Source organism: Cetorhinus maximus, chromosome 25, assembly GCF_964194155.1.
Source record: "Cetorhinus maximus chromosome 25, sCetMax3.hap1.1, whole genome shotgun sequence".
In the NCBI taxonomy this organism is placed as follows: Eukaryota; Metazoa; Chordata; class Chondrichthyes; order Lamniformes; family Cetorhinidae; genus Cetorhinus; species Cetorhinus maximus.
In genome coordinates, this window is record NC_135903.1 from 44,777,006 (window position 1) to 44,800,871 (window position 23,866).

At 44.5% G+C, this 23,866-nt stretch overlaps 1 protein-coding gene across 1 annotated transcript in view; it reads left to right on the forward strand.

Moving 5' to 3' along the window:
- The window catches only part of maptb (microtubule-associated protein tau b), a 134,622-nt gene that overhangs the window by 86,912 nt on the left and 23,844 nt on the right, over positions 1 to 23,866 (forward strand). The window contains exon 11 of the mRNA XM_078529889.1: positions 9,640 to 9,732. Coding sequence (XP_078386015.1) covers positions 9,640 to 9,732 — 93 coding nt within the window. The remainder of the gene's footprint in view (positions 1 to 9,639; positions 9,733 to 23,866) is intronic.

The window sequence follows — 23,866 nt, forward strand, 5'->3', positions numbered from 1 at the left end:
CCAGAACTATAAAATAGTCACTGTTAAATCCAATAAGGAATTTAGGAGAAACATCTTTACTCGGGAATAGTGAGAATGTGGAACTCAGTACCACAGGGAGTGGTTGCAGTGAATAGTAAAGATACATTTAAGGACAGGCTGGATAAATACATCTGGAAGGAAAAACAAGAAGGATATATTGATGGGATTAGATAAAGAAACGTGGGAAGAAGCTTATTGGGCTGAATATCCTCTTTCTGTGCTGTCAATACTATGTACATACAATGGAGGGAGAGTATCAGGGTGAAGGTTAGAGAGAGAGAAACAGGGCGAGATAGAGGGAGAGAAATAGAATGAGGGGTTAGAGTTAGAAGTGGACAGAGAAAAAGAACAAAGGGTTAGAGATGAAGAGAAAAACAGGAAGAACATAAGAAATAGAATCAGGAGTAGATCGTATAGGTAAGCAGTTAGAGATAGAGGGAGGGAGTAAGGGATGGAATGAAGAAGGGAGTGAGGGATAGAGGGAGGGAGTGAGGGATGGAATGAAGGAGGGAGCATGGGATGGAAGGAGAGAGCGAGGGATGGAATGAGGGAGTTAGAGATGAAAGGAGAGAGCGAGGGATGGAAGGAGGGAGAGAGTGAGAGATGGAAGGAGTGAGGGATGGAATGAGGGAGTTGGAGATGGAAGGAAGGAGTGAGGGTGGAAGGAAGGAGTGAAGGATGGAAGGAAGGAGTGAAGGATGGAAGGAGGGAGTAAGGGATGGAAGGAGGGAGTGAGGGATGGAAGGAAGGAGTTGGAGATGGAAGGATGGAGTGAGAGATGGAAGAAAGGAGTGAAGGACTGAATGAAGGAGGGAGTGAGAGATGAAAGGAGGGAGTGAGAGATGGAATGAAAGAGTTCGAGATAGAGGGAGGGAGTGAGGGATGGAAGGAGGGAGTTGGGATGGAGAGATGGAGTGAGAGATGGATGGAGGGAGGGTGTGAAGGATGGAGTAAAGAGAAAGACGGTTGGAGTGAGATGGAGGGATGGAGTAAGAGATGGTGGAAGGGAGGGAGTAAGAGATGGAGGGAGGGGTTGGTTAAAGTACTTCCTCAATCTCTAGGGTCTATTTTCATTGTTGAGTCAATGATCAGAGGATTGATCCATCGATGAAAAGTATACCCCTCCTTCACCACGTCATCATTTAAATCCAGGAGCTGACCGGATTAAGAACTCAGGATGGGATCAGGGCGCCTGGCCAACAGTGTTGGGATGGGTATAATTACAACTTGGGGAGGCCTGAATTTTCCTGAGGGACCTGGAGGGTCTCGTGCTCCTCCTGGTCCAGAAAGAATAAAAGTAAAAAGGGTTTGCAACTCTTCTGGCCCCCAGCCCCTCATCCAGCTTTCTTCAACCAGTGAGAATGAAAGATACAGCAGCTTAACCATTCATATCAATCTGCTCAACCATACCCTCCTCTCCACCGTTGCTGTCCCAGTCTCCATTAAAACCATTACCCTGGCCATTTCCCCTTAGTACAGCCTCATCTCCACTCTTTAAAGTCCAAGGACGCAGTCTTGAACGGACATGGTGGACAACTGCTTTAGTCATTCACCCCCAGGGCTGACTGAACCACATAAAACACCATCAGCTCCCGTCTGCTAAAACTGTTCACCATTCCAGATCAGCCTTGAATGCAAAGAAAACCCCCAGCTTCATTTATCTATAGCAGACCGTCTTCTTAAACCCCTCTCCCCTGTCCCCTCCACCCTCACCTCTAACAATAAGTATGTGGATCGAGCTCATGGACTCTTTGATCACTAAGATTAAGACGCTCCAATTAGCTTCCTCTACTGCTTCTCTCCCTTCCACTAGCCTGCCTGGTCAAACATCCTGTAAAACTCCCCCCTGCCCTATCCCTGAACTAACTCCTTTCTTTAGTTTCTCTCCTATCTCCCCTTGAGCCCTCCAAGCTGATCTTTGTTATTTTCTTGATAGCCAGTTGATGAAGGAAGAAACCAAAGTCAGTCTTACTTAATTAGACTTCGTTCCTCCAGTCCCGTGTGGGACAATGGGCAGCAAGGCTCGGTCACTGGCCCCTGGTCCATCACAATCTCTTTCACTCCAGCCTGGATGGTGTCCCACTCCAGAAGCTCCTCCTTAAATGTACTTTGCCAGGTCTCCTCTGTCCGGCCCCGTCTTCTTCTTCCATCTGGTGCTGTCCTTTCTCCTGCCGCTCTGGCGGTATGTACGTCCGGGAGGTGAAACCCACGTCCTGCCAACCTCAGTCATCTCTCTGTCACAATGTTCCGCAAGTGCCTCTGACCAGTCCTCTGGAGCACTCCTCACTGTGATGCTGTCTCACCATGTGATGCCCAGGATCTTACGTAGGCAATGCTGGTGAAAGACTTGATACCATTGCTGTTCTCTTCCATGTCTCACTGGCATAGATTGCAGTTGGTATTACAATGGGCATGTGGAGTCACAGCTTCATGGCCGTGTTGATGGGATTGGCTGCCCAGACAGTGTGGAGCTGCTGGACAGCCAATGCCACTTTGTAGTTTCTTGTGTGGACATCGATCTCTACATCACCCCCTCCCCCGGATATGTTGCTTCCTCGGTAGGGGAACCTCTCGATGTCCTCGATGTCCTGTTGCCCGTTGGTGATGGGAGGGCCATGTTGCTGTCCAGCCATCACTGTCTTGGTCTTCTCACAGCTGAAGCGTAGACTAACCTTGGCAATGCTACTCTCAAGACCAGTGTCATGTCTTGGAGTGTGTTCAATTCTTCAGCCAGCAAGACGGTGTCATCTGTGAAATCACACCTGTCAACCAGTGGTGTTTCAACGGGATGTCAAAGTCTGCAGCCACTATCACCTTCCTCATGATGTAATCGATAACCAAGAGGAACAGGAATGGGGAGAGTGTGCAGCTTTGCTGTATTCCGGAGATGATGATGAGTCCGTGATGCTCGTGCTGGTCTTGATGCAGCAGCTGGAGTCACAGTATAAGGTTTTGAAGAAGTTAATATCCCGCTCTGGGATGTTTTACTGTCTTGCGATATGCACAGAGTGACTGGAGATGGATGCTATTGAAAGTCTTCTTGAAACCAATGAAGTTGGTAGCAAGTGGCTTCTGATGCTCTAGGCTCTGGTCCATGATGTTCCTGACCGTAAAGATCTGTTGACATCATGATCTGCCACCCCAGAAATCTGTCTATTCTTCACCAAGAGTACTGTCTACTTCTGCTTTCCAGCTGTTGAGGAGCAATGTGCTGAAGACCTTATCAGGCACTGACAGCAGTGTTATGCCCCTCCAGTTGTTGAAGTTGCTGACATTCCCCCTTCTTTGCCTTGATGATTAATCCTCGCCTCCAGTCACCTGGAACGCCCTCCACAATCCAAATCCAGCTCCGTGAGCTCTATTGTGATGGTGTTCTTGCCATGTCTCAATAACTCTGCTGCTATCTCGTCAATCCCAGGTGCCTTGTTGTTCTAAAGGCTCTTTGGACCTCTGACCTGGCAATTTCTCCCAGTTTAGCCGCTGAGGTGTGACACTGTCTTCAAACTCAGATATGGAGCTAGGGTGGGGTTGGTTCCAAAGTCACTGTCATGCAAGTTTTCGCACCAACAGGGAGAGACACAGAGGAGGAGAAAGATGAATTCTACCACCAATTGCAGGACACACTTGATGAGGCACCCAGCTATGATATCAAGCTACTGATCGGTGACCTCAGTGCTAAGCTCAGTTGGAACCGGCAAGGACTGAACAGTATGATTGAGCCCCGTGGATCAGCAGCTCAATGGAAATAGCAAGTGTCTGCTGGCTCTCTGCAACAGCAATGGGCCCAGTATTGGGAATACCTCCTTCAAACACAAGGACATCCACAGAAAGACATAGAGGTCTCCAGATGGTAACACCCAGAATGATGTTGACTATATCTGCATCAGCAGCAGATAGTGGACATCCCTACAAGATGTCCAGATGTGTTGAGGGGCTGATGTAGGATCAGACGACCACCTTGTGTTAGGGAAGATCGACCTAAAGGTCGGGGACATGGCTCTGAATAACCTGCACTGTAACAATTCTGTGATTTCAGACAGTTTCCAGGTGGCCCTTTCCAATAGATTCAAAGTACTACTGAAGTGAGGCAACATTTAGGAACTGTGGGAAATCTTCAAAAGAGGGATTAAAGAGAGTGCAGAGGTCACCATCGGATGGGGGAGAGGAACAAACAAAGATCGATGGGTCACTGACCCAACGGGGAAATTGAATGATGAAATAAAGCTGGCAAAGGGTCCAGGAAAATAACATTGAGCAAAGACATGAAGATGATGCAACATACCGAAGACTGGATAAAGCCGTGAAGAAGAGCTGCAGGAGAGAGAAACGAGGATGGATTGAGTTAGAAGGCAGGGAGGCACAAGAAGCAGCCAATCAGAATGACTCCAAGACACTACAGGATCGCACAGGAACTGACTGGTACCAGAAACAACATCACTGTACCAATAAAGGGCAAGGATGGCAGGACACTATTATCAGTGGTATGGACAGGAGGGAGTTAATTTAAACAGCCTTGATTTCTCCTGTCACCATTCACCGTAAACAGAAAGGTGTTTTTGATTTGTAAGCAGTGGCATATTTCCCAAACCCTCAGTTTTGGTGCGATCCAATTTTCTATTAATAATCCCATAGCAAACTTGAGGCAGGATGAACTCAAAGGGTTAGTTTATTTGCACACACTCAAAACGCATGAGATGAGTCACAATATCCTTTGCATTCAAACAGTAAAAGAGGGATAGAGAAAAGAAAGATTTACAGTGCAGAGACCACAGAGCAAATCAATATTGTTTCACGCGAGTTGCAGAGTCCAGAATCAAAGCCCAATGAGGTATTCCTTCATAGAGATCAGCAGGTTGAAAACCGATGCTGGATAATTCACTTTTCTGGTGGTGTTCAGTTCACACCATGAGATAGGCATGCAGAGATGATTCAGTCTTGTAGTCGATGGTACAGAAGTTTCAGCAGAAAACAGTGTAGATGGGGGCAGGTGTTCAACCTAGACAGAGCTCCTTTTCTATGATGCTGCTAGTTAGATGGTAAAATGGCAGACTAAGATTTTGCAGTACAGCAAGGTGGTATAACTGGTTCCACCAGCTAGAGGTTCATGTCACATGACTCCTGTCTCTCCGCCTTTGACAAAGGATGTGTATGCCTCATCTGGGTCCCCGAGATTGTTAAATGTTTCAGGCATTAAGAGTTGAAAGGAAGGTTGCAGGGCCCTTTGTCCTAACAGACAAGTAGACTCCGATTGGCCAGCCTGGGTTCTGAAATGCAGATGGCCTTAGGTATAGTTCTCTTTGAAGTTGGTCTGTGCAGCCCAAAGGGTGGTTAGTGTTAGTGTTTCTTCAGAGATAACGCGGTGCCAGTACCTGATAGGTGCCTGATAGCTCCTTTTGTTCAAGTGTCACAGACCGACATAGTTTCAGCCATTTTAAAATGTCTTTGTCCAGTTTCTAAAATTTTAGAAATAGGCATGGGGATGTTTATATACATTTTATAAAAATGTACAGCGTGAGGCCTTAGTCCTGTCACAGTGGACAAGGAACAGGAGGTGAAGTGAGTGGAACACAGTCTTTACTTGGAATAGATTTATTCACAGTCTGAAACAGCCTGAGTGGAATAAACCTTAACAGTTTGTTTACCATGTTGGATAAGCATCTGGCCCTCACTTTTATAATACTCCAAATTTCCTGAGGTGACGTCTACCTTGGTTGGTCTTACATGATGCCCTCGATCTTTCCACATTTTTTCCAAGACATTAGCCTTAATGGAAGCCCTTATCTCTGCGTATAAAAGCCTCCAAATGTGCAGAAGAAGTGGAACTAATGGCAATATCTTCTCGAGCAGGAGGACTAACACGCAGCACAAAAAGTAATTTGGAATTTCTCCCATAAACCAATTGATAGGGACAATACCTTCTAACCATTGGACGCAAATTCTTTACATGAGCAACCCATGCCAGTGCAGTTGTCCACTTTCAGTTAGGTTGGTCGGTTAAGATTTTATGCAGCATTTCATCGATCACCACGTGATTCCTTTCACAGAGTCCGTTACTGAAAGGACTCTCAGCTGTGGTGTTCATGGTCATAATATTCATGGCTTCACACATGTCTCTAAATTATAACCAGAACCAGGGGCAAGTTGCACTCCATTATCAGTCAGAAACTTAGCCAGTGCCCCAGGACTGCTCCCTGTACATTTCTCTATGACTTTATCTATAATCGTCCTTTTGTCCTTGCCATGTATTACTGTACAAAGACTAAATCTAGTTGCCATGTCTCAAAAGTGTAAAATGAAAATATTTCTGACTTTGTCCCATACCTGAGATCTGTGACAACTATCTTGTTAAAATCATGTACCAATGGAAAGCATGGTGGCAGCCTCCAATACTTTTTACATCTTATACACTTTGCACTAGTCTCCTCTGTGAGCCTTGTTTACTCTTCATCAGCCACGCCTACATCTTTTAGCAGGATTTTTTTGCATCTTTGACAAGAGAGGTGAGCAAATTATGTAATTTTAAGACAATTTGCTTTTTATCCTCACTAATTTTTATCACTTGATGCCACTAATACTTCTCTAACTGTGATTAGAAGCATTAAGTTTTGTTTAAGGTGATCCAATAATGCCCTGATTCAGTAAACTGCAGATCCATTGACTTTCCAAGAACAGTTGCCTTATCGTATTCCGTGTCCAGTTTCACTGGGCCTTGTTCATGGAAGGATTACCCAGCAGCAAAGGTATGCCACAAGAGACTACATAAGTACTCATAAAATATCTTACTCCAGCTATGTTACATAGAATCATCACTCTCAATGTGTTGTCAACCCTGAATCTAAAGCAAGTTGAACTTTCAGACTCATCAACCCTGCACCGATCCTCACTACAGAGTGAATCTCGGTAACATTGTAACCAGTTGGTTTCACATACTGTCGCTTTCTGCTCTGGGCAGTTCATCACATAATATTTTGTGTCACACCTGAAGGACCTTTTAACTATTCCCCAGGGATACCTGGGGGTCATTCACTTATTATTGCTGTTCCAATTCTGTCCTCTGCTGTGTTGCCCAGATCTACTAAAGGGGCTTTTCATCCTTATTCTCCCTGTCTGTAACACTTTGTGCTTACCTGTGTTCAGTATCTGGAGAAATGCCACAATCAGTGAATCCTCTATCCTTCGTCACTCCTCAGAATGTCCCACTTGTTCCAGCAAAGCTGTCGGAATGGCTGCTTCTCCAGGACTTTTTTTTAAGGCTGTAAACATCTGATCCAGCAGGGAGTCTCTCTCAGAACTGAACCTCGGTTAAAACCAGGAGCCCGTCCATGTGTTGCACCCAAGCACAATCCAGCAATTTAAATGAAACCAGGGATCTCTAAATCAATTTCTTCAATCTTTTATATAGTCTGTTAAAGCCCGTGATATATACTTCCATGGAATGACTGTCTGTCTTTCAAAGCCTATCAAAGTCTATCTCTGCCTCATTGAAATCCAAGAAATCATCTTTCTTGTAAATTTCATCCATGAACCCTAATGGAAGATCCAAACCTTTATGAGTTCCCAACCAGCGGACATCCAGCCCATAAAATACTTTGCTTCTGATTTTACATTTGTTAGGAAGCAAAAATGCCAAGGCCTTGGCTGGGTGAATGTAGAGTAAGTACAGATTGTTGACAGCAAATTGTGATTAACTAACTTAATTGAGTTTTTTGATGAGGTAACAGAGAGGTTGATGAGGGTAATGCAGTTGATGTGGTGTCCTTGGACTTCCAAAAGGCATTTGATAATATCCCATATAATAGGCTTATCAGCAAAATTCAAGCCCATGGACTAAAAAGACCAGTGGCAGCATGGACATGAAGCTGACTGAGTGACAGGAAACAGTGGTAGTGAACGGTTGGAACTATTGTGAACTGTGAGGAGGATAGTGAGAGATTTCAGAAGGATATAGACAGGTTGGTAGAATGGCAGACATGTGACAGATGAAATTTCATACAGAGAAGTACAAAGTGATATATTTTGGTAGGAAGAATGAGAAGAGGTAATATATAATAAAGAAAACCATTCTAAAGGACTCAGTGCCAGCTCAGTGGAGGCGGCCTCCCTGCGGCAGGTCAGGGGACCTTGGGAGCCAGAGGTTCCATGCTGCAAAGTGGGAGCTGAATTCATGAAAGGGGCCTAGGCTAATCCAGTGGAGGGATTTCCCCTGTAGCCCAATTCATCTACTGGTCTAGATCCCAGTTATTTAATGATTGATGCTCAGGCCATCAGGGAAGTTCCATATTTAGACGCCCTCATGTCTCCAGCCTGCCTTTGTAGAGGCCACCTCTCCCTGTTGGGCTGCTGAGGTTCTGGGGCTGTCCGCTCTATGTTTGGGCATCAAGGCTCACCCATCATCTTTAATAGGACAATGAAGGCAGAGGGGGCCAATTAGGAGGATTGGCCAGAGGAAGGCCAATCTGCCTTCCAGAAGATCACAATGCAGTTCTCGCTGCTGGAACCCTCATTGATCTGACGCCGGGGTCCTGGAGCCCACCGGAAAATTCACCCCTCAGTGTTCAAAAGCGAGGAAACCATGATAAACCTGAATGAAACACTAGATCAGCCTCACCTGGAGTATTGTGTCCAATCCCGGGCTCCATGCTTTACAAAGGATGTGAAGGCATTAGAGAAAGTGCAGAAAAGATTCACAAGAAAGGTTCCAGGGATGAGGAATTACAGTTACATCGATAGATTGGAGATGCTGGGATTATTCTCCCTAGAAGAGAAGGTTGAGAGGAGATTTGATAGAAGTTTTCAAAATCATGTGAGGTCTGGACAGGATAGAGAGAAACAGTTCCTATTGGTGGAAGGATCAAAAACCAGAGGACACTGATTTAAGGTAATTGGCAAAACAGCCAATGGCAACATGAGGAAAAATTTAGTTACAAAGCGAGTGGTTAGCACTACCTGAGAGTGTGGCGGAGGTAGGCTCAATTGAGAAGTGAATTGGATAAGCACCTGAAGAGAAAACATTTGCAGGGCTGTGGGGAAAGGGTGCGGGTGTGGGACTAGCTGAGTTGCTCGTCCAGAGAACCAGCTCAGACATGATGGTCCAAATGGCATCCTTCTCTGCTGTAACTATTCTAATAATCTATGGTAAGATTAAGCTTCAGTGTGGTACAGTGGGTGAGAAGATCAGTGAAGGAGTAGAATGGGGCAGTTAGGGTTCATCTGTATATCCATGATTCTATGGAGCTGCAAGTTGGCCTGGTTTCAGCGGAGTTTTATTAATGGCTGTGTCTGGTGAAAGAAGCTGTCTACAGTGTGAGCTGGAGCTTACAGGTACCAGGCTGTATTTGGGGGAAGGACCAGAGAGCAACAAGTGCAGAATGAGAGACAGGCAGTGTGTGGACATCCAATCAGTTAATAATATGTTGTTCCAAGCACAACATAACACAGTGGACAAAGCCTGGATCATAGTTCCTACAGAGAACATTCACTGGGTGTGAGGGTTACACACACAACACCATCACCAGGCTGGTAATAAAATGCACCTTTGGTTGTCACTCATGTTTATCCGTGGGACTGAGTCCCTTCCTGATGATTATTGTGGTCCTTTCTCTGAACAAATTGCTGCAGATACAGATCGTACACAAGAAGGAAGATTATAGCAGTGTGCAGTCCAAGTGTGGTTCTAAGGACAAGATTAGACATGTTCCAGGAGGAGGCAATGTAAGTACAAGGAATAGACCATTGCTGTGTCAATAACACGGGTCTGAGTGTTCCAGCATCTGAGCACCTTGTATCCCAGTGTGAGATTCTTCTGTCCCAGTGTAAGAGCCCTCTGTGTCCCAGTGTGAGATTCCCCATGTCCCAGTGTGAGATTCCCCCGTGTCCCAGTGTGAGATTCCCCCCCCGTGTCCCAATGTGAGAGTCCCTTCTGTCCCAGTGTGAGATTCTTCTGTCCCAGTGTGAGATTCCCCTCTGTCCCAGTGTGAGATTCCCCTGTGTCCCAGTGTGAGATTCCCCTGTGTCCCAGTGTGAGATTCCCCTCTGTCCCAGTGTGAGATTCCCCTGTGTCCCAGTGTGAGATTCCCCTCTGTCCCAGTGTGAGATTCCCCTCTGTCCCAGTGTGAGAATCTCATGTTCCAGTGTGAGATTCCCCTCTGTCCCAGTGTGAGATTCCCCTGTGTCCCAGTGTGAGATTCCCCTCTGTCCCAGTGTGAGATTCTCATGTTCCAGTGTTATATCTTGTGTGTTCCAGAATTTAGAAATAATCACATTTTTAAACACCAATATTGAAGCTTTCATCAAGTGTATTTTTTTTAGATCTCACCATATACTTCAGAATGATATGTTGTTTTGGCACGCTGACTGTAGCGCAGGTAGTGATGTGGCACTCTCGATATACATTTATACATCTACATAAATAACAATAAAACATCCCTCTCTCTTTAAAACACTATATAATGCCTTTTTGCATCAATATAATTTTTCAATCATTAAGTTCGTTATGTCTAAACTAAAGAAAATTTACAATCGCTTTTACAATTAAACTTGTAATTCCAAACTTTAAACTCTTTTCTCAGAAACACATTCATGGTGAAATGTGCCTCCATCTCGTGGATCTGGTTTTGATTGCTCTCAGTGATGAGTTGGCACGCCACACTGGCAATATGTGTGTGTTGCTGCTGATGTTGTTGGAGTTGTGTGTGATAACATAAAAGAAACAGTGCTACATGGAAAGTCCAACAAATAGTTCATTCAAGTTTTGGTTTATATACATAATCTAGATACACAAATGGCCACAAGAGGGTGCTATTGCACTATTACACTCCTCCCTCCTGAATGGAAAAGTCACACAATGTGCAAATTGCATACATTCCATGTTTTAGTTTATTTACATATCTAACTTAACCACTGGTTTCCAATTCCTAAGAAGATACCACCTTTCTTAGCCCATACTTCCAGAACTTGGGGAAGGACCTTGACCCATTTTGGCCTGAGTCTGAGGAGAAATTTTCTCTGACAAAGACTGATTTTTCCCTGGACCTTCAATTAAATTTTCCACTTCATCAGCCATGTGTGTCTTGCTCTGACTCTGATCCAAACTGGTTTCAGGCACAACTTGTGTTACAGTAACTATTGGAAATCTACTCGTGTCCCACTATCCAAATCATCAGACTCATTCAATTCTTCCCAACTCCCTCATTCTTCATGAACCTCTGAAGGTAAAACATGATCTATATGTACAAACCTAACCTTTCCACTACCAAATATCTTGACCAAATCTGTGCGAGGGCCATAAATTTACATGACTCTTCCTGTTAGCCACTTCAACCGCTCATGATGATGATGATCATCATTTTTCATCTTCATCTTCTGGTTCAGACTTGGTTCTCTCACTCTACCCCTGTCATGAATCCCTTTCTGCTTTGGTTGTTTCTCTTCTACTGACTGTGCTAAATGTGGCTTCAGCAATGAAGACCTCGTTCTAGGCTGTCTTCTAAGTAACAATTCAGCTAGCGCTCTGCTACAAGTAGTGTGAGGTGTGTTATAATAATTAAACAAAAAATCACCAGTTTGTGGTTCAATGAAAACTGACATTTCTTTAATTTGTATCTAGCGTTTGTTTAACGAGAGCACACTTAACGATTTGATGGAACTCTAGTGTGTTTTATCTCATTCATTCTCATAAAATCTGAAAACTGTTCCAAACAAAACTGAGATCTGTTGTCGGAAACAATTTCCTCTGGGAATCCATAAGCAGCAAACAAGCTACACAAAATATCAAGAGTTTTGCTAGTTATTGTTGATTCATCAGCAACCCCTCAGCCCACTTTGAATGACTGTCTATCACAATGAAATGCTGTTGCCCTTCAAATTCTGCAACATTGATGTGCAGCCTCTGCCACTCTCTAACTGGCCAATTATATGGCTACAAAGGGAGTGATGGTGGCTTCTTTTCTACAGCTTGTCATACTCCACACTGTGTCTTCTATGTCCCTGGCCACAAAAGATTGTTTCTCACTAGATTCTTTGTCAAGCTCACCCCTAAGTGTTGATCATGAAGGTCACATAGCAACTGCAATCTGTACCTTTCAGGAATTACAACTCTGCAGGCTTGGAGGGCCAAGTGACCTACTTCTGCTTCTAATTTTCTATGTTTTTTAAATCCTCCCTGCTGGGCTCTACCTCTGTCGGGGTTGGGAATCCAGACATCGCATCAGCTGACAATGATCTTCCAGTCATCTGTATTTAATGTCATACTGATGGACAGAATCAAAGCCATCTCTGTCTCCGGGCTGCAGCTGAAATGCTAACTGGAGATCTTCGATCCAAAATAACTGTCAGCGGCTTATGATCAGTTTCAGTTATGAAACTACAACCATACAAGTGTTTCTGAAATCTTCTTACCCAAAAATCAAAGACAATGTTCCACCTGAGGATAATTCTGCTTGCTGGCACTGAGGGTGACTGAGGAAAATGCAATCACTCTCTCCTCAACATCATCCAACACGAGACCAATCACAGCACCTACTCCGGATGGAGAGACATCACATGCTAGATTAATCTTTTTGGACACATCGTAACGTACAAGCATTTTACCATCTACCAATTGACTTTTACACAACTGGAATGTCTTGTCACATTCCCTTGAGCAATTCCTATCTACACCCCACCTCAGGAGTTCATTCAATGGATGCAGTAAGGTAGCCAAATTTGGTATGAGTTTACTGTAATAATTCACCAGGCCCAAAAATGATCCAAGCTCAGAGATATTCTGAGTGTGTGGCACAATTCTTAATGTTTGAACCTTACTCTTGGTAGATTGAATTCCATCTTTGTCTACCCTGTGACCCAAAAACTCCACAGAGTTATGAAACATTTCATGTATGTGCCCGAACTCCAGGCTTTTCCAAACGTTGGAGCCCCTTATTCAGCCTCTCGTCATGGGTCTGCTTGTTTGGAGCTGAACTAAGTATGGCGTCCAGACAGCTCACTACTGCCTGAGTTCCAAACTCACCCCTTGGAAAATTCCAGGGCTGAAGAAACACCAAATGACAGCCTCTGAAACTGAAATAGACCCATGGGTATATTAATCAAATGTAACTTAGACTCATCGTCCAACTCAAGTTGCAGATAAACAATTGTCAGGCTTGGCTTTGAAAAAATCTGTTCTCCGGACAACATTGTGAACAGATCCTCTACGTCTGGTGACGTACCGGGTGGATTACATTAGAGTACCAGATTTACAGTTACCTTATAATCCCCACTTATTCTTACACTACCATCTGACTTTGGTATTACTGCTGTGGAGTAGCCCGATTACTCTGTTCTGCTTTAGAGATAATGTTCTCAGCCTCAAGTCTTTTCAGCTCTTGCTCTCCTTTCTCTTTGAGAGCATTGGGTACTGGACAAGGCCTGTAATAATCTGATCTTACGTTCCCCTGGACCTGTAGATTGGTCTTGCATCCTTGAATTAGTTTGCTGGTTTCGCTAAATACCTGAGGGGACTTGGCGATCAAATCGTCTTGCTCTGTGAATTTTGCTTCTAAGCACAAAAGCTTGTTCCAGTTTAGCCTCAGTGCTGTTAACCAGTTTCTTCCTAACAAGGCTGGTCTTTCACCCTTCACTACATGATGGGCAATTTTGCACATTGCTCCTTGTATGTGACTGGAACTGACACGCTTCCCATGATGGGGATTTTCTCTCCTCCATAACTTCATAATTCTGTCTGATTTCTCCAGTTGGTGCTGGCTCAATATTTGACGGTAAAGTGAATCGGAAATCACGCTAACGCTGCACCTGTGTTGACCTCCATGTTTACTGGAACTCCATCCAACGTTACATGGACTGTGGTGCCCTGTGAATTTCTACTGGACATCCTTGTGCTCCAGATCAATGGGTCACAACCAACCCCTCATCCACCTGGTGCTGTTCGACAGCCGTGTGCAGTGACTGCCGCTTCCTCCAGCCAGCGTTTTCTCTGTTTACGTTCTTTCAACATGTCTTGGCAAGATGACCCTTCTTCTTGTAGCTGTTGCACTCTGCCTTCACAGGTGGACAATTCTGTGTCCAGTGTTGGCTGAAGCACTTGTAACAGGACTTTTCTACACCTTTGCTACCACTAACTGCTGTCATTAGGGCCTCCTGCTTACTCAACTTCAGCTTAGTTACTTCAGCAGACGCCTGACAGTTGTTAACTCTGACGTCTCTCGAGTCACATTCTGCCATGTTCATGGACAATGCTGTTTGGCGAGATACGTCAAAGTTAACTTTAGCAATGTCAACAACTTATTGCAAATACATTCACTTTTTAAACTGCACCCCACAATTCTCTCTCTTGAAATTTTCCAAAATTACAATGAATGGACAGGTGATTCAAAGCCACGATAAACTCTCCCAGGTCCTCACTGGGCAACTGACCCCTGGTTCCAAACTGATAGCTTTCTGCAATCTCCAATGGTTTGGGATTGTCGGGCCGCTCAAGCTTACACAAAATGTCCGACTTCGGAATGTCTTTTGGCTTTACTTGGGTGAGTAAACCCTTGAGCGATTCCTACACCATCTGTGCCTGCTCCAGTCAGTAAGATTACCCCCTGTGCCTTATTAACAACCGGATTATCAGGAACATTGAGGATATCATTAGCGGTGAATAACACCTTGAGCTGCTTCACATACCCTCAGGTCATAGGAACATGGGAAATAGGAGCAGGAGTAGGCCATTTGGCCCTCAAAAATGCTCTGCCATTCAGCTAGATCATGGCCGATCTTCTACCCCAACGCCATATCCCTTGATATCTTTAATTTCTAGAAATCTATCAATCTCTGGCTTGAACATACTCAGTGACTGAGCCTGCACAATCCTCTGGGATAGAGAATTCCAGAGATTCACCACCCTTTCAGTGAAGAGATTCCTCCTCATCTCAGCCCTAAATGGCCTGCCCCTTATCCTGAGACTGTCTCCCCTGGTTCTAGACCCCACAGCCAAGGGAAACATCCTTCCTGCATCTACCCTGACAAGCCCCGTAAGAATTTTGTATCCTTTAATGAGATCGCCTCTCATTCTTCTAAACTCTAGATCATACAAACTCAGTCTCCTCAATCTCCCCTCAGAGGACAATCCCGCCATCCCAGGAATCAGTCTGGTGAACCATTGTTGCACTCTGTGGAAAGTATATCTTCCTTAGGTAAGGAGACAAAAATTGTACACAATACTCCAGATGCATCTCACCAAGGCTCTATACAACTGCAGCAAGACTTCTTTGCTCCTGTACTCAAATCCTCTTGCAATAAAAGCCAAATTACCATTTGCTTTCCTAATTGATTGCTGCACCTGCATGTTAGCTTTCAGTGACTCAGGAACAAGGACACCCAGGTCCCTTTGATCACCAACACTTCCCAATCTCTCACCACTTAAGAAATACTCTACATTTCCGTATTTTCCGACCAAAGTGGACAACTTCACATATTTCCTCATTATATTCTATCTGCCATGTTCTTGCCCACTCGCTCAACCTGTCTAAATCCCCTTGAAGCCTCTTTGTATCTTCCTTACAACACACATTCCCACCTAGTTTTGTGTCATCAGCAAACTTACATGTGGTTCCCACATCCACATCATTGATATAGATTGTGAATAGCTGGGACCCAAGTACTGATCCTTGCCGTAGTCAACCTGTGAATGACCTGTTTATTCCTACTCTCTGTTTTCTGTCCATTAACCCATCCTCAATCCATGCCCATGTATTATCATCAATCCCATTGCTTAAATTTTTCTTTCTAACCTCCTGTTTGGGAACTTACTGAAAGCCTTCCGAAAATCCAATTTTTAAAAAGATTCGTTCACGGGATGTGGCCTTGGCTGCTGGACCAGCATTTGTTGCCCGTCCCTAATTGCCCTTGAGAAGGTGATGATGGGCTGCCTTCTTGAACCGCTGCAGTCCATGTGGTGTAGGTAGGTGTTAGGGAGGGAGTTCCAGGATTTTGACCCAGTGACAGTGAAGGAACAGCCCTTCCTACCGCCCTAATTATACAACTCACCAGAAGACTTGTCCCTGCATGGTTCAGGTGAAGACCATCCCAACAGTACAGCTCCCTCTTTCCCCAGTACTGGTGCCAGTCTCCCATAAATCAAAGCCCATTTCTCGCTTACCAGTCTTTGTGCTACGTTATTTAACTCTCTAATCTTATTTGCCCTATTTGACTATACTCTCCAATAATACCTGTTGATGCAGCTATCTTTGAAGGTCAGTCCACCTATGTCTACAAACAGCCTTTCCACTAAGACTGGATTTTTAAAACTATTTCTCAGCAAAAAAAGCCCCCACAGCTCCTCTACTGGTTTGCACACAGCTTCTCCAATCCCATCTTTGTCTCCAGACTGATATCGTTACAGGACAGAAAAGAGACCGTGTACCGCATGGAAAGTCAACTACCCAACAACTAGCTTAATCCGGTTTTGGCTGTATATATAATATATATATATATACCTATGCAAATGGCCACAAGAGGCTGCTCTTACACTGTGACACTCTGCTTGATGCTGCTGCTGATGTATCACCTGTTTATGATGCTGTTGATGTTTTCTCGCTGGTTAGTGATGTTGCTAGTGTTTATGACGATCTTTCTGCTTTAACAGTTCAGGTGTAGGTTGAATATGGACCTTGTTCCTTCTCATCTGCTTCCTGGTTTCTGCCTCGATGATAACAGTCTTAGAGTCTCAGCTTCACCGACAACTTTTGCTGGGTTCCACATCTTCACGATCGGATCCAGTACATATATAGTTTGTCCTTTCAGCAACTCAGGCTGGGATGTAGCCATGCTTGCTGAAATGTTGACTTCCTTCTACCTGTGCATCAGTGAGTTGTTGTCTTACTTCCTCCTGGTCATTTGAAGGGAGTATCTTGCTTGCTGAAGTTGTCTTTTACTTTCTGCCATTCAGTAGCTCAGTAGGTGACTTCATGTCAGTCTCAAGAGGGGTTGTTCAGAGTGACAATAAGGCAAGTTTTGGGCCTTCCTTTGTCTCTTGGCACTTTATGAGGTTTCTTTTCACCATTTAAACGTGTCTTTCTATAAACCCAGCTCCCCTTGGGCGATGTGGTGATGATGTTGAACCCGCACTGTTCAGTGAATTCTTTAAATCCTCTGGAGGTGAATTGGGTTCCATTGTCACATATTATCCTTTTAGGAATCCCTTGCTCAGCAAACAGAACTTGTACTGCTGAGATAATTGTTGTGGTTGTCAAATCTCTCACCTTTCGGATGAAAGGGAACTTTGAATAATCGTCTGTAACTATAAGATATCATTCTTGGTTGTGTGTGAATAAATCAGCAGCCACACTATGCCATGGTCTGGGTGGTACTACCCTTTCTGTTATGTATTTCTGGCATGAACTGCATGTAGACATCATATTTTCAATGCCTTTGTATATGCCTATCCAGTACACAACTGATCTGTCTCTGAGTTTACACTTCTCCATTCCCATGTGGTCTTCATGTATCTTCTGGAGAGTTCTTCCTGCATCATTTCGGGTATGATTATTCTGGATCCAGTTAGCAGGAAACCATCTTACGGTGAGAATTCACCTCTGATAGATCCGTACAGCCATATTATGGCTGTGTTTGCTGTATCTTATCAGGCCAACCCTGGATCACTTGCTGTGAAAGCATCTGTAACTCTCCCTCTTTGCTGGTCTCACCTCTAATTTGACTCAGTTTTGGTGGTGTTACATTCATTAGGTGATGGATTTTTATATCTTGTGTTTCTCCTGTGACGACAACTGAGATAGAGTATCTGCCAGCACCATTTCTCTTCCTGGCCTGTATTTCAGAGTGAAATTGTAACTATGAAGCTACAAGAGTAACCTCAGTAGTCTTGATGGTGCTTTACACAGATTTTTCTTGTAAATCTGCTCCAGTGGACGATGATCACTCTTCACTATGAACTTTCTCCTGTTGAGTTATGTGTAGAATTTCTCACATCCATACACGACTGCCAAAAGTTCTCTTTCGACTCATGTCCGAACTGGTAGCTCCTCTTTCATCCTGTGACCTAAGCTTTTACTTTTACAGGGCAAACTATCTCTCTTTCCTTTGTTTTGGAAACTTTCTGCCTCTTGTCTTTTTCCTCCCTTGCAAACTTCCCTCTCTAGAGATCAAGTTGTAGACTTTGCATTTCTCTTGTTCTTTTTCTTCCTTTTCTTGTTCAAGCTGCTTTATCTGCAAATTGAATTCTAGCCAACTCAAGCTGTGTTCTCTCTGGGTCAGGCTTTTCTTCTTCCAATCCCAGATGTTGTGCTATTACCTCAATTATATCTGCTTTTTTAATCTTTGTTTTAACTCTATCTTCAACTTTTCTGCTAATGCTATTAACTTAATCTTAGTTAATTGTTGCAAATCACATGCACAAATCCTCCCTCTCTAGAAAAGCCATAGTTTCTAAGAAAGCCATTCTGCTTTTCAATAAGTATGGTAAAATTCACTGTGTGATCCTGTTAACCTTAACTTTAGCAAGTCCTAGCACCCATATCTGTCTGTGAATTCAAGATGCTGCAAAGAGCTCCCAATTTGTTAAGATGCCAGACTAGACCTCTAATTTTGTTCCAGTCCCAGATGAGATTTTGTTACGATCTGGTTATGGACAGCAACTTTTTTTTTTAAATAAATGAAATTTGAAATCCCAGTTACTTACTAAGACAATAAAGCTACAAGATTCCATTTTTTAAACAAACGGAATAATTTTTGCTATACAAGAGTCAACAAAGCAAACAGCCAGTACTCTATCTTATACACTAACATCCAGAATTAACATGAGGTAAACATAAATTAATAAGTAAACTGTGGTTGAACACACCACAAACTGCAAATTGAATGATGGACGCAACCAAGACAGGTCCCACGAATTTCTCAGCAACCCACCCAGACGTCAGTGGTCACTGTGAGTCACCAAATCATTTAAACTCTTGTCTTCCTCATGAAGGATTTCCACTCCTGTCTTTTGATAATTTAGCCTCTGGTTTCCCTCAACAGCAGCTTCAATTCAGACTGCCCCAATGGCTATTCACCTCCCAGCTGCTCAATCTCTTCTCCTGAAATTGTTTCTCAAGGCTGCACCCCAGCATCTAATCACCAGCAAAATCCCAGCACTGAGCAACCATTATTTACCAGGGGCTTCTCTGAGCCCCAGCTCCCAGCTCCATGGAGCAGATAATCCCTTCAGCTTCACTGAGCTGACACTGCTCCCAGCTGCACTGAATAACCGCTGCTTATCATGGGCTGCTGTTCATTGCCCATAAACTGCTGTACTTTGCCCCTTGAAATGATCTGGGACCTGTTGATATCTCCGAACAGGGTTCAGTCCCTCCCCTAAAGCAAGGTGTGGAGTATCAACTTGGTATATTCTGTATCTTAAATGGTACAATCTCCAGTCAACTCACAGCCACTTCCACAGGTGCGAAATTACCACGTCTCAATATCCTCAGAGTCTGTTGAGTGTTATCAACAGTGAAGTGTCCACAAGTTTCACATTTCAGTAGCAATTCCCAGCATCGAGTTTGCTGTAAACTTTTGCCCCTGTCAGTGCTGGGTGTGATATCTTCCAGTGTCGGACTGGGGTAAGTGATCCCTCTTTATTACTTGATTAAAATCTTTGGGATCCAGGCAAATTTGTAGCTATCCATTTGTCTTCCCTCTCACCACAATGGAAAGTACCCAATCTGTAGGCTCTGTGACTCTGGCTATCACTTTCTTTTCTTCCATTTCTCAAACTCTCTTTCAAACTTCCCTTTTAGTTCTGTTGGTACTTTACATGGAGGATGAATCACTGGTTTCATTGCTGGATTAATACTGATGTGATACTCAATATCCTCAAAGCATCCAACTGTCTCATCAAAACACTCTGGGTACATTTGTCCCAGGTTTTTCTTGCTTCTGACCAGGGGGTGCTTTTCAATGGGTGTACTACCTTCAATCCTCAGTGCCACCTCCTTTATCTTATAGTTTACTGAGATCAGCTGCAGCTCTTCACATCTGCTCAACCCCAGGATAGCAGACCCATCTCATTCAGTGAAGTAAAACATCCAGTTAACATCTTTCCCTTTGCATGTCCCTCTGATTTGGGCTGTTACTGGTTGTCGAATCTCAGTTCCCTCGTGTGCTGATACATGACATTGCTCAGTTTCAGAACATCTTTCCTTAGGTAACCATTTTCTTTCAAATTTTCTGGAAAGATCTTCAGGTATAGTCTAAGCGGGATGATGTTACTCTGTGCTCCAGCATCAAGCTTCCACTTTAGATTTATCATCTTTCACCCTCTCCCTGATCTGAACGGTTGTGTGAATTTCTATTCTCTGGGAACTGTCACATCCATCTTATGTCCTCAAACTCATCATCACCTTCCAGGGTATCAATGTTTTAGTTTCTTTTTCTTCTCATCACCCTATTGTTCTGCCTTTGACAACTCCTTTTTCTATCTCCTTTCTTTTTCCTCCACTTCTTTTCACAGTGTCTGGCCTTTCCACCAGTGCTACAGTTTGATCCGTATGCAGGACATTTCCTTCTGTCTGTGAACTCGTGCTCATCCACAGCTCCTGCACATCCTTCTGTCTGGTCTGCATTCTTCTGTTGCTGTTTCGCTGCATCAATCCTGCAGCCTTTCTTTTGACTTGGCTGAAGACTAGCCGTCTGGGCAGTCAGTGCCTTCATCAGTCTACTCCTGGTTTCATGTACTCTGGCAGTGTCTACAGCCTGCGATATTGTGAGCTTGTCCTTTCCAATCAGATCTTTTTGTACTCCAGGGTGTGTAGAGCCCTACATGAGCTGATGTATCAGCCTTTCATCTGGTTCCCTCAGTTTACATTTGCTAGCTGCATTTTTCAACCTCATTAAGAAATTGTCAACAGGTTCACCTGGTTCCTGCCTCAGGCTTTCAAATTCATGTTTTTGGATCCGATGATTTCATTTTGGATGGAGGTGTTTGCTGTCGTCCTTACTTAGCTCCCAGCAGTTAAACGAATTTAACCCTTTCTCTCCCATCCACAAAAAGATGTAGCTGACCCTTTCCTCTTCATTAGTGCCTTTTAGAAAACTACTTAATGTTATTCCGCACTTTTATTTAAATTCCTCAAATGCCTAACGGCATCATTGGCCCCCCCAATTCATCCTGCGCTAGAGCTGCAAGTTCACTCCTGTGGCAACAGCCATTTCATTTTCTTCATGATTCACTCCGTTTGTTCCCTCTCTCCTCAGCACTTTTTCAGATTGATTTTTCTCAACGTATTTCAGCAATAGATCCATTTAAAATGTTTGTGTTTTATTCACAAATACCTGCGGCCATCATGTTATGTCTTATGGTTCCAGAATGTTTAAAATAATCACAATTGTGCACACAAAATTGCTGGGGATTGATCTCAACACAGGCTGTGTTCTGAGACGTTGTTGCTCATAGTACAGCAGTGAGTGATGTCGCTTTCTGGATATACATGTGCATAACAATATAGTTCCTAACACTTAATGAATAATATAACAAAATAACAATTCCACAAGGGGCCAGTTAGCTCAATCGGCTGATGGCTAGATGTGCTCTAGAATAATGCCAACATTGCGGGTTCTATACCCGTTCCAGCTAAGGTACACTTGGGATCTGCCTCCAGGCCCTGCCCCTGAGAGTGGAAGGCAATGGCTAACCACCACTAACAAATACTGCCAAGGAAACAACTCAGGCTGAAACAACAGCAAACAAAGAGCCAAGGATCTACCTCAGGCAGAGCGTGAATGAATAAAGGAACAATTCCCTCTGTCCCGGTGGGAGAATCCCCCCCCCCACCCCCCGCATGTCCCTGTGTGAGATTCCCCGTGTGTCCCGGTGTGAGATTCCCCGCATGTCCCGGTGTGAGATTCCCCGCATGTCCTGGTGTGAGATTCCCCCATGTCCCGGTGTGAGATTCCCCGCGTGTCCCGGTGTGAGATTCCCCCCATGTCCCGGTGTGAGATTCCCCGCGTGTCCCGGTGTGAGATTCCCCCATGTCCCGGTGTGAGATTCCCCGCGTGTCCCGGTGTGAGATTCCCCCATGTCCCGGTGTGAGATTCCCCGCGTGTCCCGGTGGGAGATTCCCCCGTGTCCCGGAGTGAGATTCTCCCCATGTGCCGGTGTGAGAATACCCCCTCCGTGTCCCGGTGTGAGATTCCCCCGTGTCCCAGTGTGAGATTCCCCCCCACGTCCCAGTGTGAGATTCCCCCCGTGTTCCGGTGTGAGACTCCCCCCGTGTCCCAGTGTGAGATTCCCCCGTGTCCCGGTGGGAGATTCCCCCGTGTCCCGGAGTGAGATTCTCCCCATGTGCCGGTGTGAGATTCCCCCCATGTGCCGGTGTGAGATTCCCCCCCACGTCCCAGTGTGAGATTCCCCCCACGTCCTAGTGTGAGATTCCCCCCCGTGTCCCAGTGTGAGATTCCCCCCGTGTCCCTGTGGGAGATTCCCCCCGTGTCCCGGTGGGAGATTCCCCCCGTGTCCCGGTGGGAGATTTCCCCCCGTGTCCCGGTGGGAGATTCCCCCCCGTATTATGAGTGTGAAATTCCTGTGTTTCAGTTTGAGGTTCCCCCAGCACTCAGTGTGTGACTTCCCCTGTTTCATTGTGTGCTTGTTGTCTAAATGGGGGTTTTTGGGATTGTCCAACCTCCCATAGTAAGCTGCTGGAGTCTGTAGTTTCTCAAACCCATAACTCTTTATTTACAGCTACTATATCCATATTGGGACCTCCGAACGAGGCTGGAACTTCTCCTCCCTCCCGATCTCTGTTACTCAATCGTGTGATGTTACATTATCATTACATCAGCATCATGTGCTTCTGACGTTAACGCTTTACATTTCCACCCAAGTCTTTATCCCCATTGTATTTACATCCTCCTCCATCTCCCCCCAAAGTCTCAGACTTCACAGGGTTAGTTTCTGAGGTGCTTTGACCAATCTCCCTGATCTTGTCTGATCTCTTTCTGAGGTTGAGAATATTCCGTACTCTCCATTCTGTCGGTGTGAGTGATCTTCACCTGGGTGGCTGCTGAGCTTGTAGTAAATCTTTCTTCTTTCTCTTCAGGATCTGAGCAGTAGGCTCAAGTATCTATTGGCTTTCTCTCCAAGGATATTAAGGTTCTGCGGTTTCTCATAATGATCCCCTGGTCTGTCTCAATCCTGTACAATCTCAGTTATGGGGTTATTTCACTGATTGTGCCTTCTCTCTGTTGGTCTCTTACCCATACTCTCTCCCCGGGCTTCATCACTGGTAACTCACGTGCTCTGTGCCTATGGTTAAAGTTCTGAGCTTGGTTGTTTCTCTGTTCTTCCTCACGCTGTTTTACCCTGTCGGTGTTGTTTGTGGTGATATTGGGTTTAAGTTTCTGTGTCAGAGATGGAAGTTATGTATTCTCAATCTCCTATATATTAGTAGCTCTGACAGTGAGAACCCATTCTGTAGTGGTGAGGTTCGATGACTCAGAAGAGCTAGATTAAGGTCTTCATCTTTCTTCATTAAATCTTTAACGGTTCGTACCCCAGTCTCAGCTTCCCCCTTCGCTTGAGGATAGTGAAGTGAACTGTTTACATGAACGAAGCCATATTAGTTTGTGAAATTGTGGAATAGCTCATTAATAAATGGTGGCCCATTGTCACATGGTATGATGTATGGAACACTTTGTGTTGCATAAATTCTCTTGAGGGATTGGATGACAGCTTCTGCTGTGACACTGTGTGACCTGTTTACTTCAATCCACTGTGAGTAGTAATCAATGACAATAAGAAAGGTTTGCTCCCCAAATGCAAATAAGTCCATTGCCAGGCACTCCCACCGTCTAGATGGAAAAGTAGAAGGTA